This window comes from Neophocaena asiaeorientalis, unplaced genomic scaffold (assembly GCF_003031525.2).
Source record: "Neophocaena asiaeorientalis asiaeorientalis breed wild unplaced genomic scaffold, Neophocaena_asiaeorientalis_V1.1 scaffold256, whole genome shotgun sequence".
NCBI classification, from domain to species: domain Eukaryota; kingdom Metazoa; phylum Chordata; class Mammalia; order Artiodactyla; family Phocoenidae; genus Neophocaena; species Neophocaena asiaeorientalis.
Window position 1 is genome coordinate 3,920,296 of NW_020185324.1, and position 21,199 is coordinate 3,941,494.

General features: G+C 35.4%; 1 protein-coding gene across 6 annotated transcripts in view; it reads right to left on the minus strand.

Moving 5' to 3' along the window:
- RFX3 (regulatory factor X3) overlaps positions 1 to 21,199 on the minus strand; it is a 284,844-nt gene that overhangs the window by 103,534 nt on the left and 160,111 nt on the right. For all 6 annotated transcript variants that reach the window (XM_024734283.1, XM_024734289.1, XM_024734284.1 and 3 more), the window contains exon 3: positions 10,342 to 10,439. In XM_024734283.1, the coding sequence (XP_024590051.1) occupies positions 10,342 to 10,439 (98 nt within the window). The remainder of the gene's footprint in view (positions 1 to 10,341; positions 10,440 to 21,199) is intronic.

Here is a 21,199-nt window from a genome sequence, read left to right on the forward strand (position 1 = left end):
TAAATTTACAAATAAGAAAAACTGGGCTGGATCATATGGTAGTTCTATTTTTAATTTTTTGAAGCACTTCCATAGTGTTTTTCATAATGCCTGTACTAACTTACATTCCCACCAATCGTGCACAAGAGTTTCTTTTTCTCCACATTCTCTCCAACACTTACTTCTTATTCAGCCATTTGCAACAACATGGATGCACCTTGAGGGCATTATGCTAAGTGAAGTAAGTCAGATAGAGAAAGACAAGTATTGTATGATATCACTTATATGTGGAATATTAAAAATCAAACTCATTGGTGGAGCAAGTCAGAAAGAGAAAAACAAATATCGTTTATTAACGCATATATTTGGAATTTAGAAAAATGGTACAGACGAACCTATTTGCAGGGCAGGAACAGAGACGCAGATGTAGAGAATGAACGCGTGGACACAGGGGCAGAGGGTCGTGGGGGGTGGGATGAAGTGAGAAATTGGGGTTGACATAAATACACTACCATGTGTAAAACAGACAGCTAGTGGGAACCTGCTGTATAGTGCAGGGAGCTCAGCTTGGTGCCCTGTGGTGACCTAGAGGGGTGGAATGGGGATGGGGGGGTGGGAGGGAGGTCCAAGAGGGAGGGGATATATGTATACATACAGCTGATTCACTTCGTTGTACAGCAGAAACTAACACAACACTGTAAAGCAACTATACTCCAATTTAAAAAAAAATCAAATTCATTGAAACAGAGAGCAGAATGGCACAGGGGCTGGGAGGTGGGAGAAATGGGGAGATATTGGTCAAAGGGTAAAAACTTTGGGTTACAAGATGAATAAGTTCTGGGGATCTAATGTACAGCTTAGTGACTATAGTTAATAATACTGTATTGTATACATGAGAAAAAAAAGAAAGGAAGAACTGAGCAACCATATACATACACATAAGCTCAAAAAAATTGTACTAAAAAAAAAAAACTGAAAAAGAAAAAAAAGGTGTGTTAATACTATGTTAGCAGCGTCTCAATTCAGTTCCATTCATTTTTCCTTGTATATTTAAAACTACCAAGTAATCTGCTCCTGTGTCTCACCTGTCATCAAATGCTATTCTTTATTCAATTCATTCAACACATACAGATTGAGCACCTATCACATACGACTGTTGTAGGTATGAGAGAGAGAGTGGGGAGCAAACAAACAAGGTACTGGGCCCATGTGACAGTTACATTCTAGTGGGGAAAAGACAGATATTAGATAAGTTAAAAGTAGATAGTGGAGAATGACAGATAGTCGTAAGTGTTGTGGAAGAAATGTCTCTGTTAGAAACAATAAGGAAACTTAGGGCACAGAAAAACTGGCCAATAATAAGACTGAGGAGGATCCAATAACAGAGGAAGAAAACAGAAGAATGTAAAGTCAAAGAAGACAAAGAATCAAGGATAGAGTGGCTGACTAGTTGATTGCTAGAGATTTAGAAAAGTTAATCTAGAAGAATGTCTATTAGGTTTAGCAAATGGAGGTCTTCAATGCCTTTGATAACAGCAACTTCATTGTAATGTGGAGAAAAAAGCCAGCTTGGAAGAGAATGAAGAATACGAGGTCAATCCTAAGAGGATTCACTACAAAGGGACAGAGAAACCAGGTACTTGTTAGAGATGGATATGTTGTCAAGTGGGACTTTCAAAAATGGATAAATGCAGCTAAAGCATGTGTGTATGTTGTTGAGGCCAACCCAGGTGCTAAGTCCAGGCAAACAGGTGGTATGCCCCATACCCAAAGTTAGGCGCACTGCTGGACTCAGGCAGTTTGGGACCTCAGAGCATTCCCTGGAGGCGAGTCTATTCGTCTGACTCCTTCTGAGGGCCAGACTAAGATTTGTTGGATTTGTCCCCTCCAAAACCTTCTGGCCATTACAAAGCTCAACGCTTGTGAACCAGCCTTCAACTCTCTGTATAGCTGGGGGATCTACAAGACTGTAGTCTCTTGTGAAGCACAATACAGTGTTTCCCAGCCTCTTCCAATGCATACTCCCAAACAAAGAGTTCTCACTCTAGCTTCCAAATATTTGTTCAAGCAGAGATTTTTCTAAGTTTAACTTCTTTTGCAGTTAGTTTTATAAGAGTAACTATACTAAAAGTGAGTATGTTTTTTCAGACAATACAAATAACCCCATTTCCTGCTCTTATTACACCCTCCCCATCCTGAACCTGACCTGGTTAGTAACCAATGCTTTTAACTATTAATCCCCATTTCACAAATTAGGAAATCTAGGTGCAAATGTGTTATTTGCCTGATGTTATACTGTAGTCAGCAGGAAAAATGATACTTGAACTTGGGTCTCTGAAGTTCATTTAAGAAAATAACACAGGTTGGTTCTAAACCTAAAAAGGCACATGTGGATTTCCTTTATTTTCACCTTTTTTTAAAAAAAAAAAAAAGGAGGGAGGAGGAGAGGAAGAGAAAATTTAAAGGTCTAAACTTTTCCAAGTGTTATCATGCAGAATTATTCTGGACATTATGCTACTGGATATGAAAATATCACAGAGCAAATTGCCCTTAATGTGCATCAACTAATTCTACGACTGAGAAATATTAAAAAGGAATACAGCCAGGGCAGTCAAGTAATAGCGCTTTCTTCTGGAAGCTGTTTAACTATAACATTTCATGTTGAAAAATTAGTAAATACGGACTTTTCTATACATTTAATGAATATCCAAAGAACATCCTATATTCACAAAATAAATTTAACTATAAAAGTATAAGATGGGTTTAAAAAAAACATACAATGATTCATACGAACAACAGACTCTTAGTCTTAAAGAGTCATCAGTCATAAAAAAGTCCACGAGTTTATTATCTACAATAAGATATACAATAATACAATAGCATAATGTATAAAATTTACTAAAAATTTTTTTTGTGATTGGCCAACCCTTCCCCCCAAACCTCCAAATAATTCATGATCAAAAGACCTTTACCTACAGATCACTGGAAAGGAACATGTGTTGAAGGTCAGAAAATAGGAACTCTAAATACTACCTAACTAGAGGTACAAATTATTGCACCTCTCTGGGCCTCAGTTTACCCACCTGTAAAGTGGAAAGATTAGAATAAATGATCTCCATGACCTTCACAACTCTGATATTCTGAGAAGCCATATTTGAAAGCCTTCCATTACTCTAGGAGGCAGATTGAAAAACATCTTGCTGTGATTTATGTCAGAGTGTTCTGCCTATGTTTTCCTCTAAGAGTTTTACAGTATCCGGGTTTACATTTAGGTCTTTAATTCATTTTGAGTTTATTTTTGTGCATGGTGTTAGGGAGTGACCTAATTTCATTCTTTTACATGTAGCTGTCCAGTTTTCCCAGCACCACTTGTTGAAGAGACTCTCTTTTCTCCATTGTATATTCTTGCCTCCTTTGTTATAGATTAGGTGACCACGGATGTGTGGGTTTATCTCTGAACTTTCTGGCCAAAATAAACAAATGGGACCTAATTAAACTTAAAAGCTTTTGCACAGCAAAGGAAACCATAAACAAAACAAAAGACAACCCTCAGAATGGAAGAAAATATTTGCAAACGAAGCAACCAACAAGGGACTAATCTCCAAAATATACAAACAGCTCACGAAACTCAATATCAAAAAAACAAACAACCCAATCAAAAAATGGGCGGGCTTCCCTGGTGGTGCAGTGGTAGTGGCAATGTAAACTGGTACAGCCACTGTGGAGAATGGTACTGAGGTTCCTTAAGAAACTAAAACTAGAGCTACCAAATGATCCAGCAATCCCACTCCTTGGCATATATCCAGAGAAAACCATAATTTGAAAAGATGTTCATTGCAGCACTATTTACAATAGCCAGGACATGGAAGCAATCTGAATGTCCATCGACAGAAGAATGGATAAAGAAGATGCAGTACACATATGCAATGGAATGTTAGCCATAAAAAAGAACGAAATAATGCCATTTGCAGCAACGTGGATAGACCTAGAGATTGTCATACTGAGTGAAGTCAGTCTAAGTCAGACAGAGAAAGACAAATATCATGATATTGCTTATATGTGGAATCTAAAAAAAGGGTACAAATAAAATTATCTACAAAACAGAAATAGTTACAGATGTAGAAAACAAACTTATGGTTACCAGGGAGTAAGGAGGGGAGGGATAAATTGGAAGACTGGGATTGACATATACACACTACTATATATAAAATAGGTAACTAATAAGGACCTACTATATATAGCACAGGGAACTCTACTCAATACTCTGTAATAGCCTATATGGAAAAAGAATCTAAAAAAGAGTGGATATATGTATATTTATAACTGATTCACTTTGCTGTACACCTGAAAATAACACAACATTGTAAATCAACTATACTCCAATAAAAATTTAAAAAAATAAATATAATAAAATAAAATTGAATAACAACAAAAAATAAACCTAAAAAAAAATATCCTTCCATTTTTGGAGATGAATGAAACAGGCTCTTCTCTAAATGTAGAGGACCTCAGTGCTCTTTTTTACACAAAATGGTAGTTCTCTCTCCAAGAGCTTTCTAAGTAATCAGCCATATATTTACTGAAATCCAAGCGGCAAGTGGATTCATTAACCAGATCCTACACCGATTTGAACGTATATATCAGTAGAAGCATAAAGAAAGTAGCCTCTTCATCTCAGTTACAGAAATACCATACAACCATTTCTTCTAAGTAGAGAACATTTAAATGATAATAATAAAGCATAATTTTACCTGCAAAATCCTAAAACTTACTATTTCACTGAAAGACAAAATAGAAACTTGAAGAGTATCCCTATTAAGGTTTTTTATTAATTATTTAAAAAGCACATGGAAAGGATAATTGGATGGCTTCAGAAAACGCACTACTTATATGATTTTCAAATAAAGGTGAGTCCAATGGATTTTGAATAAATCTAGTCAATGTCAATATATTAATAATGTATCACGTCCATCACATACCATGTGATGTTATTAAATATTATTCAGATAAGAGTTCTGTGGTCAGTTTTTAAAACATGACATTTCTTTCCTAGAGGATTTCTCAGCGCCTTTAAAAAAACTAACAGAAATTTAGAGTCCGCAAAAGAAGTTCATGCAGTGTTTCCCTGCTTGTGAAACCACAGGACTTTTTAATGGGACATTTTATGAAACACAGTTTGGTAAATTCTCTATTGGGTTTGATGAGAAATCTGTAATTTAAACAGGAAGATTATGAGAATGCTTCCTACCAGTCAAGTCTTATTGCAGTAGATACCCATTACAATGAACACCCTGACATTCTAAAACACTAATCATCTCTAAACAGCGGATAAGCTTCAAAGACCACTTGATATAAGAAAATCCTTTTTTAAAATTAAAAAAGTTTTTTCAAAAAAGATTTCTTAATTTGGACAAGATACAGTATGATGTCTTTATTTCCACTTTGACTAATACGATAAAGGAATAAGTGGGGAAGTATGAGTCAAAAAAGGAGTGGGGGAAAGAAAAAAATCATTATTTAAAAAAATTGATTTCTCAGCTACATCAAGAAATTTCAATTGAATTGGACTCTCTCTACGTGGTATGCACTGTTTTCCAGCTGTTTTAACTACAATCTACTAAATTATTAGATACCATAAATTGTAAGAATCCATAGCAATGGACAAGACTATGATCCAGCCCAGTAAAAAATATTCTTGGGAAAACTATTGCAAGGAAATACACAAACGTGGGCTCCTACAGAAGCAATGATAAGCAGAAACAAGAGTTAGGTTACCTTCTTCCTTGAGTAAAAAGCTATTCTACTCAAACACACCACTATAAAGCAGTCTCAGTTGTTTTCTTGAAATACATCCTCACTCACTGACTCACACTGTTAAATCCTGTTATGCTACCAGTAACGTCCATAGTCATAGAGAGAACCAGTAAATACTTTAGTATTGTCAAATTATAATGATTACACATTTTCATAAGTAATGTCACATATCTGTGAGGGCTATCATCACCTCCTGAGTGAGATCCCTTGCATTATGGCTACTTGGCATGGGGCTACTGATGACAGGAGCAACAGTGAACCAGTACTTACTAACCATGCACAGGCTGCAGGGCCATGTACTGGGTGCTTGAAGGTTCATGATAAAGATCGGCATCCCTATCTTCTGCGAGTTTCATTAGCAAAAAGCATTTATTATCACAAAGAAGTGGGAATCTCACTATGATCCAAGTCAGGGACCAAACACTAGTTGGCTATTAGTTTAATATGGTGGAGCAGAAGAATATGAAATACTCTCTCCTAACACACATGGAAGTGTATCAAATAAAAAGAGGGAGTATAAAGACTTTAAAATGAACTTTAGAGACAAAAATTGTACATAGTTAAATGTCAGCACTACAAAATTACAGAAAGATTGGAATAACTTAAGCTGAAAATTTTTTTTGGTTATATTTGAAGAAAGATGTTCATATTCCTCTAGCTACTAAAATTTTGAGTGTAATTCATGGCAACACAATGTTTCTTTAGTAAATATGAAAATGGTGCTACAGAATCTAGTCAAAAGTTGTACTGAAATTGAAATTGTAATGAAAGGTTTTTAAAGATGCATCTTCTCTATCTTGACCAACGGCGCACATTTGTGACATAATTAGCTGGCGTTGAGGATGCAGTCTGGGCCCACACAGACTGGATCAAAACTAATTGGACTTTGTGGCAAATGAACTCATGACCTAGACCTCATTAGTCATGATCTAACCAACTGACTTCACGGGCCATAGAAAATTCATGTTGGCATGAGATGTTTACTTTGAATTATTTCTGCACTTAAATGGGGCCTATAATTTTAAAGAGCCAACTTTAGAGATGCTGATTTTCTAAGGTTTTGTGAATGAATGAACTCACCAATCTCACATTTACCTATTATATGGAAGACTCTAATGTCAGCCCTCGGGTAGTTTTAAAAGGCACAAGGCAATATGCAGAAGTCAGAACCATAAATAGGAGAGGAAAATATTTTTTAAAAAACCTAGAGCACATAATTGTACAGTGATAACTAATGTTTATTGAGTGTTTACAATTTCTCAGAAGTTACACAAAATACTTTTGATAAGCTATCTCCATATTGCATAAATGAAGAAAGTGAAGCAGGCTGTGTGTCTTTCACAAAGTCACACACTAGTAGTCACTCTCCTCTACCTTGGGTCAATGATAAATGACCGTGCTAGATACTACGGAGTTAACTCTCTCAACACCCATGCCAACTATCCTTTTCCCTTGCTGCCATCTACCATATAGACATGAAAGCTACAAACCTGCATTCCTAGATTCTTCTGCAGCTAGCTACTACTTTTTTTTTTTTAATTATTTTTGGCTGCATTGGGTCTTTGTTACTGCGTGCAGGTTTTCTCTAGCTGCGGTGAGCGGGGGCTACTCTTCGTTGTGGTGCGCGGGCTTCTTATTGCTGTGGCTTTTCTTGTTGCGGAGCATGGGCTCTAGGTGCTCGGGCTTCAGTAGTTGCAGCACACGTGGGCTCAGTAGTTGTGGCGCACAGGCTTAGTTACTCTGTGGCATGTGAGATCTTCCTGGACCAGGGCTTGAACCTGTGTCCCCTGCATTGGCAGGCAGATTCTTAACCACTGTGCCACCACAGAAGTCCCCTAACTACTACTTTGTTACACAGTTACGGCCAATGAGATATGAGCAAAATGGAGCTGGGAGTTTCTGGGAAAGCGTGTGTGTGTGTGTGTGTGTGTGTGTGTGTATATATATATATATGTACGTATATAACATATATAACATATCCTCTTCTTCCACCTTCCCTCTTCTTGCTATCTGGAATACAGATATGATGGCTGTAACCAAAGCAAATTTACTACTGTACCAGCAAATCTTGGCCCTGATATCCTTGAGCTGCTAAACTAATGTCAGCCACAAACTAAGAGGAAGTACAACTGTGGATGTTTCTACAGGCTCATTTCCTGTCATCTTTGGGTAGCTTAGCACTAAGCTGGCTCAGCTGGTCTAAGTTAATCCTAATGGAGGAACAGGCTGATGGAACTGAGCTTCAGAGGCACCCACTCCTCCCTAGATAAGAAAGCCATTTTTTTTCTACTACATAACCAGTTAATGTCTACTGCCCTGATCCCTAGAAATATGTAGCACTCTGTGAGGCCAGAGATCTTCTACTGGAGCAATTTCCATGGTACAATCCAGTCTAACTAGAGGGATGTGATTTATGCCAGCTTGTAAGATTTTCTCCATTAAGGTTTATTTTATATTTGTACCACATGGTGTCAGTTATTTGCACAATATGCTACCTCTGGATTTCTTATTACCTGACAAAAATCAAAGTCCTAATTTGTTTAAACCTCTTTTTGTCAGATTTTCTTGGTTTCTTAGCTGACAGAATGCTGTAATAAATGTAAGATAAAATGTTATGGAATGGCAGAATGATAACTTAGCCCTCCAGTGGGGTCTGGTAAGGCTTTACCTAGGATATCTTTGAACTAGGAGAACACACTAGGTAGGAAATGGTACCTGCTTGAACAAAGTTAGAGTATATAATGACCTTACTCTGAGGTAGTTGTGACAGATCTACCACAGGCAAGGATGAAACGACAATACAATTCAGTGACCTCTAGCAGTGTCTAGAAACCCATTTATTTTCCCTGATAGCACAAAGGACCAAGTGGCAGGCATCCCTATATTTTTTCGGGATAAATGCCAACAGGAGTTTGGATTTATGGTAGAGATTCCAAAAGCAGGCTCCAGGATGCCCTGGCCTTACACAACAAAGAGGCAAAAAATATTCAGTGTGTCTAAAATACATAAAGTATTATAGATTCACTAGAGTAACAGAAATGTATTGACCCTTTACTATGTGTCAATCACCTAAATAGATGTAAATAAAATAAAATGACAACAGTTCCCATTCAGGGAGAGTTCTTCTTAGTGTGATAAATATAAATAAGTGTTCATAGCACCATGCGGTAGTGGAAGTCTGGGTATAGTGCTGTCTTTACCGTACAGGGGACAAATAAGTTAACCACAGAGGAGAGCCAGGGTCCACGTCTCAAGGGAGGGGGTGGTGTGTTAGTCTATAAAGATAACGCTATATTGGGGATAGTGGTTTTGGAAGGAAAGAGAAAAGGCAGAGAATGATATTCCAGCAGAGAAAACAAACCACATGTCCAAAAATACAGAGGTGTGAAAGGAGAGTATTTGGGGAAACAAGCACAAAGTTGGTTGTTCCTAGAACAGGTGGAAGATGAAGCTAGAGAGGTAGGAAGGGGGAGAATGCCAAGGTGGAGAGTTCCACTTTATTTTATAGGTAATGGAGATTTAAAGGCAGTGGTGATTTAGGCAGATTCAGTGACCAAAAGCAATGAGAAAAGAGAGACAGTCAAGATCAATGAAGAGTTTTCAGTTTTGTATCATCTACTGTATACCAGGCCCTGTGCTAGTTGCTTTACATACATAGCCTTAAATCCTCAGAACAATCCAGAAAGAGTAAGGCAATTACCCTCCCACTTCCCAGGAAAGAGTAAAAAAGGCTCAGAATAGTTAAGTACTTTGACCATGATTATAAAACTAATACATAGTTAAACCAGGATTTTAAGTTGTTTAGTTATAATAATAGGTAACAATAAATGCATTTTCTACACACCATACACTCTTCTGGTGTTAGATTTATTGCAGTGGAACGAAAACAACAACAACAAAAACCGGACAAAAACCCCTGCCCTCATGGAGTTACAGGTTGGTGTCATGGGAATCTATGAAATCACCCACGGAGTAGGTGCAGTAAGACTAAAGAAAGCAGAGGTTATCAACCTAGGGCACACAGAAGAGTCAATGAGAGAATCTGAATTCATTTTAGAACTTAGAGATCCAACAGACTGCAAACAAAAATCTGTGGTAAATGAAAACAAACCTGGTGACTTATAATAGTTATTAGTCCCTTTATTTATAATAACATCCTGAATCTTAACCCAAAGTGTCTGAAAAGCTCAAATGAAATAAATGTACAAATTAACATTACTGTTGATGCAAAGGAGATGGGTTGGGAGTTTTAGGGGGAGGAGAAGTTCAGACAGGAAAATAAGATTTATTGAGTACCAGGCACTTTTATGTAAAGTAAGCACCTATTTAATAAATGCAAAAAACCCTCCTAATATAGTAATTTTATATTAGTTTACAGAAAACACGTACATAAAAATTCACCTTATTGGTGAACATTGTTCTTAGCGAACATACATCGGCTTAAGCTCAAACATCACTTTGGGACAAGTAGAAGGTGTCAGAAAGTACCTTACTTTTCTCTAACCGAGGTAGCGGGAGAATGAATACAACTCCCATACATAAACTTACATTGCTCCATTGGTATAGACAGTGTCGCTTCCTTCCACGTACTGCACCTGAGCTGGATAGACATGCTGTACCTGCTGCACAGTCTGTACCTGCTGCACCTGGAAAGCAAATATTAGGACTTTGGTGAGCGGCAGATACAATAGAATGAATATACAGCATTAGATTTACCTCAAAGATTTCTCTAGGGTGTTGATAAACATGAGAATGTTTTATGATGAAAACTGTTAGGTTCATGCTAATTTCAAGATAAGTGCATGTTGAGTCCAAATCAACTGTAGCATTTATGCAAATAAATTCTGTAACATTCTTGCAGGTATATATGTACATACACACTTAAAGTGTTTAGGGTGAAATTCTGAAAGCTCCGCACTTATTTTGATGATTTATGAAATTCTCTTCACCTGGCTTGTGAATGCTACATGTATTTTTAAATTAAGAAATTCACAATGGAAAAGTTCAAACACTTATACATAGAAAAAATACTATAATAAACCCCATGTAATCATCATCCAAGATAAATAAATGTCACTAGACCTTCCCCTTTAGCCCCTCACAGGATTATTTAAAAGTAAGTACAGAACTTGCATCATTTCACTGGTAATATTTCACTTTTTTCCTAAGAGAAAAGAGCTACTTTTAACATGAACACAATACTAACATCAGAAATAAAACATTAACAATTCCTTAATATCATATAAACCCCAGTGATTGTTCAAATTTCTCTAATTATTCCAATGTCTTCTTAGAGTTCGCTTGTTCAAATCAGATCCAAACAAGGTCTACATGTTACATCCAGTTGATATTTCCTATCTTTCTCTTTTAATCTCTAACAGTTTCCCATCCTTTTTATATCTTGACTATTAGTTATTGAAAAAACTGGATCATTTATCTAGTAGAATTTCTAGAATGTTAAATTTGGCTGATAGCATCCCTGAGATGTCATTTAATAAATTCCTCTATCTTCGTATTTCCTATAAATGAGTAGTTACATCAAGGGCCTTGAATAGATTCAATTTTTAAAAAGCTGTGTACTTCTTATTGTATCATATAGGTTGCCATAGAACAGCTGGCTGTCTCTCATTCTGCAATATTATTTGATCAGGGGGTTCAGGTGTTGTCAGCTGGATACATTGATTATAATGTTTCCTATCCATGTTTTACCTGAGGTTATCACTAGTCATTGATGATCATTTTCTAGAGGGATTATTTCAATTAATAAAAGGCTGCAATCTTATGGTAATCTGATTCTGTTATTTCCTCTTTATTTATTAGTAGAATTCTATAAAGGAATTCCTCTTACTCGTATTTGCTTACTCTGAAATAAGGTTTGTACAGGAAGAATAGGATAAATGCATGATTCATTATTTACCAGTACTCAGAATAATGATTTTTCCCCCTAGCTCCCTCCCCAAGGTGACCAATGTTGCTTTTAGTTTGATTTTGCTTGTAACCTTATGATTTTTAACTTTTGAACATACTGTACTTGATTTTTTAAACACAGCAGTCTTTTTTCCCCTAAAATTGTCCCATCTTTGACCAGTGATAATCCCTTCAAACTGTATCCTGTGTCTTTTGACATGACTACAGTAATCTTTCTCTAACTCCCATGCTTTCTGTTACGATAAGATGGACCAGACCTACCTCTTGTATTTCCTGTCCTAGATCTGAAATCAACTATTTCTTAAAAAATCCCTGGGTCTTATTATTTAGGAGTAATATAAATATGTAAAAACTGTTCAGGAAAGCAACAGGCAAACTATTTGACATCTTTGTGATTTCTTCTCCAGAAGCATTCACCATCTGAAGAGTTGCTGTACAATATTATTTTTAAAAATACAGTTTATAAGAGCAAGAAGTTAGAAGGAAAAACCTTAATGACTGTGAAAAGCAGAGTAATTAAATAAATATAGGAAACCATTCTGTAGAATATATGGTTGATGTTAAAAGATTAAGTAAGACTGATACACACTTTAATAGCAAGATCTCTAAAACATATTCTAAGTGAAAAAGGGTGTTGCTGAAAAATACCTACAGTGTAATTTGATTTATGTATATATCTGCATACATGGGCACATGTGCATACAAATGTACTTAAATATGTAAAGGAAAATAGAAGGAGGCACACCAAACTTCTAAAAATGGTTACTTTGCTGAGCGACATTAAATGAGATGGAAGAGGGCTTCCCTGGTGGTGCACTGGTTAAGAATCCACCTGCCAACGCAGGGGACACGGGTTCAATCCCTGGTCTGGGAAGATCCCACATGCCGCGGAGCAACTAAGCCCATGTGCCATGACTACTGAGCCTGCACTCTAGAGCCCACCAGCCACAACTACTGAGCCCACGTGCCTAGAGCCCGTGCTCCGCGACAAGAGAAGCCACCACAATGAGAAGCCTGCACACCACAACGAAGAGTAGCCCCCACTCTCTGTGGCTAGAGAAAGCCCTCCCACAGAAATGAAGACACAACAGAGCCAAAAATAAAAACAAATAAATAAATAAATTTATTTTTAAAAAATGAGATGGAAGAGATGATGTGACTAATATCCTTTATGAATTCATATCTTGTATCTATCATATCAAATATATATCTCGATATATGGAAGGATTTCCACTTCTGGCCATGATGGAGTAAATACTACTGGAAATGCTCTCCCCCCCAACTAAACAAGTAGATAAGTAGACAAAATATGTAAAACAATGTTTTCAGTCATTCAACAAAATGTATCGTAAGATTGTGTTCCTTAAAAGAAGGAAAACAAGTAATGTGAACCCTATAATGATCTTAGCTTTTGACCTAGATGTAATCAGAGTGCAGAGCAAGAATGGAGAAACGAAGCAGAGCATCATGATCTCACTGGGGTGAGGACACAGATACTGAATTTGGGAAAGCTGAGTCACCTGAAGTTTGGCGGCAGTATCAGAAAGGAACTTAAGCAGAGATATAGATCCAGAAATGTTCACAGAGATCCCCTTGACTCTGATGTTGAATACAAGCTGCACGTGTGTAGCGGGGCAGAGATGCTCAAATTCTGACCATCCACAGTGACATGACCTTATTGAACACCTAGGGCATTCTGTAGAAACACCAGAAGGGCAGAGCGAGCCTTAGCAGAAGGGCTAAATTAGGTCTAGAATAAAGACTACTTCAGGTCCATCCTAACAAATCTGAAAGAAAAGCCTTGATAATATCCACAAGTAACTGCCTACACAGAACTACATTTAACACTTTTAAAGGAAGACATCAAAATCCAGACATATAAAACCATAAGAACCATAATGTCCAGCATTCAAAAAAAACTATTAGACACATGAAGAAGCAGAAAAATGTGATATATAACCAGGAAGAAAATCAATCAATAGAAACAAATCTAGAAATGGAAGATATGAAGTGGCAGACAGAGACATTAAAACAGCTGTTCTAAATACACTTAAGATTTAAAGGAAAACACAAACATGATGAGAAAAAAAGAAGCTATAACGAACCAAGTCAAATTTGTAGAGTTGAAAAATACAGTACCTGAAATGAAAAATTTGCTGAATGGAATTGAGAGCAGATTACATAATGCAGAAGAAAAGACAAGTCAAGTTGAAAACCTAGCAGTAAAAACTATCTGAAGAACAGAGAAAAAAAAGGAAATTATGAAGAATAGAGAACCAATGAACTATGGAACAATATCAAGTAGTCTAAAACAGTATAACTATAGTCCCAGAAGAAGAAGAACAGAAAATATATTTGAAGAAAAAGTGGTAGAAACATCCAAATTTTATTAAAACTATAAACATTGTAAGAAGCTTAACATATGCCAATGTATAGAAAAAGAAAACCACACCAAAGTGCATCATAATTAGAGTGCTAAAAACCCGTATTAAGGAGAAAAATTTTTAAGCAAGACAGAAGACAGACGCATTATGTACAACGCAACAGGTATCAGAATGATTGAAAACTTCCCAGTCAAAAATAATGCAAGCCTAAGATAATCAAACAACGTATTTAAAGCAGTGAGAGGAAAATTTCAATCAAGAATCCTACAACCAGTGAAATATCTTCAAAAATGAAGAGGAAATCCTTTCTCAGACAAAAACTGAGAGAATTCATCCTGCTCTAGCAGATGTCCAGTGAAGGTAGCCACAGAGGAAGCCCTTTGGACTGAAGAAAAATAATACCAGATGGAAAACTAGACCTATACAAAGAAATGAGGAGCACTAGAAATGGTAACTTCATAGGTAAAGGGTTTTTTGTTTGTTTTCTCATCTTTTAATTTCTATAAAAGGTAACTGCCTATGTAAAGCAAAAATAGCAATATGTGTATACCAGGGTTTACTTACCACATATGTAGAAATGAAATGTATGTATGACAAAAATAGCACAAAAGAGGGGAGAGGGAAAGGAAAACACACTTTTGTAGATTCTTATATGTTAAGTAGTGTAGTATTACTTGAACACAGGCTGTGATCAATTAAAGATATAAACACCATATTAAAAAATAGGATAGTCAATAAAGGAGATAAAATGCAATACTAGAAGACACTCAGTATATCCAATAGAAGGCAGAAATAGAGGAAATAAAAGAAGAACAAATGGAACAAACAGAAAATAACAAGAAGCTAGAATTAAATGCAACCATATCTATAATTATACTCAGTTTAAATCCTGACTGTCATAATGGGTAAAAATGTAAACCCTAACTATATACTCTCCACCAGAACACATTTTAAATATACAAAGACAGGTTAAAAATAAAAGGATATAAAAAGACAGGCTTTTGCAAACACCAATCACAAGAAAGACTGGTTATATTAGTATCAGTCAAAGTAGACTTCAAGACAACCAATATTACCAAAGATAAAGAGGGAAATTTCATCAAGAAAATTATCAAGAATAAATAATATATCTTATATGTCTTTGCATCTAAGAACAGTTTCAAAATAACATGAAGCAAAAACTGAAAGAATCAAATGTCCTTAATTGGTTTCCTTCATGGGGGCCAATATGGTGTGGTGGCATATTCAGTTGATTTGGAAACAGGAGAACTTTTTAAGTCTTTATGCTGACACTTGCTCTTTATATATTGGGATAGTCAATTCACTTCTTTAAGTAATAATTTCTTTGTGTGTAAAATAAAAATTGTATCTACTCTATCATAAAGAATTTTTATGAGAATCCAAAACTATTAAACATAAATACAAAGCATGGCATAGATGATAATTATAATACATCTTGAATAATGAGAGACATTCTTAAATACTTCAAAATATGAATCTTGTCTTCTACATCTGTGTAATTTTCATCTTTATATCCCACTTGGCTTCAGCCATAAATATGCACAATAAATGTTCATCAAGGGTTCCTTCAAATCATGAGATTCTGTAATTAAAGTAGAAATGAAACTCAGAAAGTGTCAAGAATCTTGGAAAAGAATTCTGGATAGATGCTGGCTAACTCATCTAGGACATCAATATATAAATATGTCTCTTGATTACACTGAGACTTTACAGTACAGCATAAAAATAGGGCATAATTCTTTGCATTATCTACCAAGTTAAGGAACTGATGAAGTAAACAGAAGACCTATTTACTTAAATAGAAACTAGAAAAACACTAAAAATACTGAATTATAGCATATTTTGGAGGTAACACTATTTTCATTAATATCCAGTAAGTATGGTTTGTCGACTAATCATTAGAAACTGGGCCAAAGGGGCCTTTGAAAGAAGTTAGTGATGAGAGATGGCATTGCCTGTAGTTTGAGAAAGTATTCTTTCAAGGGTATAATGATAGTGAAGGAAGTAAAAGAGGGGTAAAAAAGAAAGGAGAAAGGAAAAATAACTACCTTATGTATACATGTCTCATTTCACCAATTAAAAGTTAAGGTCCTTCAGTCTTTTATTTAGATTTTAGTTGAGGGTTATTTGATTTTCTTTCCTTTGTGGGGGGGAGGGGACAGTAGGGCTCTATTATTAGTAAACGTGCATTGGAGAACCACAGAAATGCTTTCTACCTCAAATTAAAATTATTCGGATCCAGGAAGAGAGCTATGTATACAGAATAACTTTATTGAGACTTACAAATCCAGTCACAGGATGGAAGTGCACACATAGAGCATTTTTTATATTGTGATATATTCTCAAAGACCCAACATAGTGTAAACACACTATATTTATTGCTCAATATTAAATAATGCCCTGCACCTAGCAAGGGAAATTCCCAGTGAATATTTGTGAAGTTTATAGTATCTTCTAAATGTGGATGTGTATTCATTAAGAAGCAAAAACAAAAACGAAGGAATGCTTATTATTCCAAAGTGAACTGATGTGATTACTTTTAATGGCCTTTAATGTATCATTAAAGACCAAAGGTAAAAATTTTAAAGGAAGTTGTATGCTATTTTCTCTTTCCTAAAATAATTAACTGTGGTTCAAATTTGTTCAAATATTATTCTATACTGTCCTTATGTTAAATATTAATTTCTATTCAAATATTTACTAAATAGTTATCTATGAAAAGTTTATTTTTTATTTTATTTGCCATACTGCAGTGCAGGAACTGCTCAGGTTAGCAATTCTGAAAGATATGGGGAAACTAGCATCCTGTAGGCATGTCATTACTATTCCCAATAACTGTATTTTCCATCCATCTTTATGAAATCTATAAACTGTCACATTTTACTGCTTACCCTATCCAAGTCCTCAGGGGAAAGGAAGGAGATGATTAAATAAACTCTATAAGAAATTAATTTTCTCTTAATTTCATTGTCTTTCCCAGGATAAATTCTCAGAAGTGTTTCCTAAGAGAATGAACAAATATTTTTCACCACTTGAATTTTAATAAACAACAAAGTCGTGAAAATATGAACTGAAAAGAGATGGACAAAGGTGGAATTAACAGAAATAATCAACAATTTCTACAATTAACTGTTCATTTAATAAAAAGGACCTTGGGCTAATTTCTAAAAGGCTACCTAGTACATATCAGAATGTTGGCGGTAATGAAGTCAAACCATAACAACATTCTGTACAAGAAATTGATCCATTCTCTGGCATCTGAAGGAAAAAAATATCCCCCAGTATAAATATATGCAACAATGTATTTACATTCATACACTAGATGAATCAAGCAACTTAACACTATCTTACTAATACATGTTTAAATGGAAGCACCTCCTATTACTATTCAAATGTAGTATTACAAATGCATTTGCTTATTTTTGTGAATTTTTATAATTCTTATTATTTATAAAAAGGAGTGAATACCAAAACAAACTGGGTACCACAGGAAAATGTGCTAGTTCAACAGAATCAGTTAGTAGATTTTCAGGACAAATTTATACAATATGTTGTTTTGGATGTGCTTCAAGAAAAATAAAATGAATCACACTTCAAAACAGAAATCCTTTTCAATAGTAAATGAAATCATTTATAATTGTTAAGCTTATTAGTCAGCTAAGAACAATACTAATCTCTTTGTAAAAGTGTCTTTATTATGTCAAGATCTTCATTGCCTTTCTTGTATAAAAGCATTCCTTCCACACGTGGTTGGCACAAAACATTTCAAACCTTAGTACTGAGAACAGTCAAAAACTGCATTAAGATGACTTTAATAGACTCACAAGAGATATGAAAGAGCTCTTAGCAGATTAAAAACATGGGATATTAGAACAGCTATGTTAGAGGCTGCTATGTGACTGACCAAAAGTGAAGCAGAAGGAAAAGGATCTACACTGGAACAGCTATTAATAAAAGGGCAGGGGGGAAGTAAGACATCCAGAGTAGCAGCAGAGAGTTAATTAGAAAAGCCACCTTGTGAGAAAAGAGAAGGAACGGAACTAATTCAATATTTCTGGACCAGTAAAACTGTAGGGAATTGAAGGGATTGAGGAAAGATAAGTCAAAAAGTTCAATGAGTACAGTGTGAGTACGTGTTGCTAGAAGAAAAGATGCAACAAAAGAAACGAGCATAAGGGGAAAACTAATTTCCTTTACAGGCACGGTTATGGGAACAGAAATCAAAAACCTAAAGCCCAAAGCGAGAGAGAGGCATGGACATATATACACTACCAAACGTAAGGTAGATAGCTAGTGGGAAGCAGCCGCATAGCACAGGGAGATCAGCTCGGTGCTTTGTGACCGCCTGGAGGGGTGGGATAGGGAGGGTGGGAGGGAGGGAGACGCAAGAGATATGGGAACATATGTATACGTATAACTGATTCACTTTGTTATAAAGCAGAAACTAACACACCATTGTAAAGCAATTATACCCCAATAAAGATGTTAAAAAAAAAAAAGCAAGCCTAGTCCTAGTATATTCTGGATGATTAAAGCAAGAAAGTATTTTTAAAAAAAAACAAAAACCTAAAGCCATTTTTTTAGTCTTGGTTAAAAGTAAAGTAAATTATACATTACAATACTTTTTAATAAATCTTGCCAACAAAGAATCCTACAAATATTTTGAATGCTGAAAATTATTTGCAGGTACCGGATGTTTATACATTATGATCACAAGATCACAGTGAACAAAGAGCATGGTTAAGTGACAGGACAGGTTAGAAAAAAATGTTACTTAAAGTCTCTCCTTGTGTTTGCTGAGAAAGAACAAGACGTTTCCCTAGATCTTTAATGTTAATTTACAAAGTTCTTCCTGGGATATGCAGTGATAACTACAAAATTCCTGTTTAATCTTCTAAGACTGGTAGCCTTCCACTTCAAAGAATGTGATGAATGTGAACTGTTGGAAAACAGGATATTGTTCATTGAAATGACAGAGTTCATTTTATGTAAAAAAGGAATTTGTTCATTTACATTGTAAATTCACTCACTGTCCCTGTGTTAGTTAACTCTCTCACTTATAAACTATGTAGCTCTCCCATTTTTTTTTTTCAGAAACACTCAGATTTTTGGATATACTTTTCTCATAGTAGACTTTATGTAAATAAATGATGCTTCTAGCACATTCAAATCCAACAAACATCACAAACTCTGCTTCTTCAACAGGGCCAGAGGTAAACATGAAATGTACAGGAATTATTTACTAAAACTATGTGATTGCTATAGGCAACTAGAAGTTATTATGAAAGTGTAAACATTACTGCTACACTTGGACTTCAAGTAGAGTCATATGAAGGCTAATAATGTAGTTAGTGATTAAGGTCCTGGCTCATTTTCTTGCACTTCTGACCATATGAAAATGAGGGAATCAATTGGGAGTGAATGAGTTCAATAAATCATCCCTACCTGCCTACCATCTATCTCCCAAAAAATACCTGATTAACATCAAAGAGCAGGAGCTAACTGGAAAAGGTGAAGCAAGTTTCCAAAGGCAAGAGGGTAAGTGTTTTTAGTAGCAGGGATGTGACTCAGAATAGATTTAGTTTATAAGGATTTCTCAATGACAAATTTGATAGATATTACATAAAATATATATAAAGCCATTTTTGTGAGTCAAAAAGAACAAAGTTACAACTACTTCCTACAAGTGAGGAACATTTTTTGTCATGATTCTAACACTGTCTTAAACATTATTCCCCTTGGCGTCCAGCAGGACAGACCAATACTAAGATTCTACTAAACTAAGTAATAATTTCTGGGGGAAGAAATTTACTAAACACCACTCTGGTTGCCAGAAAGAGCAAATGAGCTCAGTATTCCAATCTTGCTGCAGTATTAGGACAAGTCTTTAGAATAGGAGGCTTCTCTAGTCTCTCTAGTACTAAATCAAACTATAGAAACTTAGAATATCAATAAATGTAAGCAGCACATCAGAAGATCTAGCTATGCATAAAATACATTTTGCAACTCTAGACTGACCATCAGAGTATGCACTTTAAATGTCTTCCCTGGTGAGAAGGCATAGATGCAGATTCACACGTGCTCCCAGTGTCTATGGTAATGAAGCATATTTGCAAGAGAGATGCTGACTCCCTTGGGGTGGAGTACACAGAACTAAGAGAATGAATTATTAAACTTAGGTGTTGGTAGTCAAAGCACTGTAACTTAAAATAATAGAATTCCTTAGTTATATACTATTGTTAAACTACTACTAAAACTATTATTAATAGTGATATACAATATTATCTCATTTGTTCCTCACAAAAATTCTGAGATGAATTAAAGATGGTAGGCATTTTTGCCCCCATTTTATAAACAGTGACATAAGTTCAAAGACATAGTGACAACCCAAAGACATGGTAAGTGACAAGTGGCAATGATGCTAGGTAATCTGAATCCAATCCTAGAATTCTTCCTATAATACCAGTGTTTCCCCAAATGTGGGATTAATGACATTGGTGATACATAGGCAAGAGAGTAAATAACTATGAACCATATCCTAAGAATTTGTTCCATTTTCAATTATTTTTAAAGCATTCTGATAGGTCAAGGAGAAGGTCTCAGTCTTTACCACCTCTGAGGCTAACAATCTCACTTTTTAAAGGAAAGTAGGCCCCAGTGTTGGGTGTTGTCAAGCAAAGGCAGTTAGCCAAATCATGTAATATTATTTCATTTTTACTGTATTTAATTTTATGTTTATCTTCCATTTATGTCAAGGGATACTAGTTTTTCATTTCTGGTAGAAATATAAGGTTCTCCTTATTAAATGAATTCATTTAAGTAATTTTACAGAAAACTGGCTAAGTAAAAAATAACTATATAGTGGACTTCGGAAAAAGCAAAGTCATTAAGCAGTCTGCAAAGGACTGAAAATTAAAAATACTATACTACATATCATATGCTATAAATCATACTCTTTAATAATGAGAGTTTCACCAAAAGACTTTCCACTTTAGCAAACTTATTTCATACATGAATTGAAACAATTAGTTACTTCATTGTATCAACTTATTAGTTACCTAAACTCCTAAACA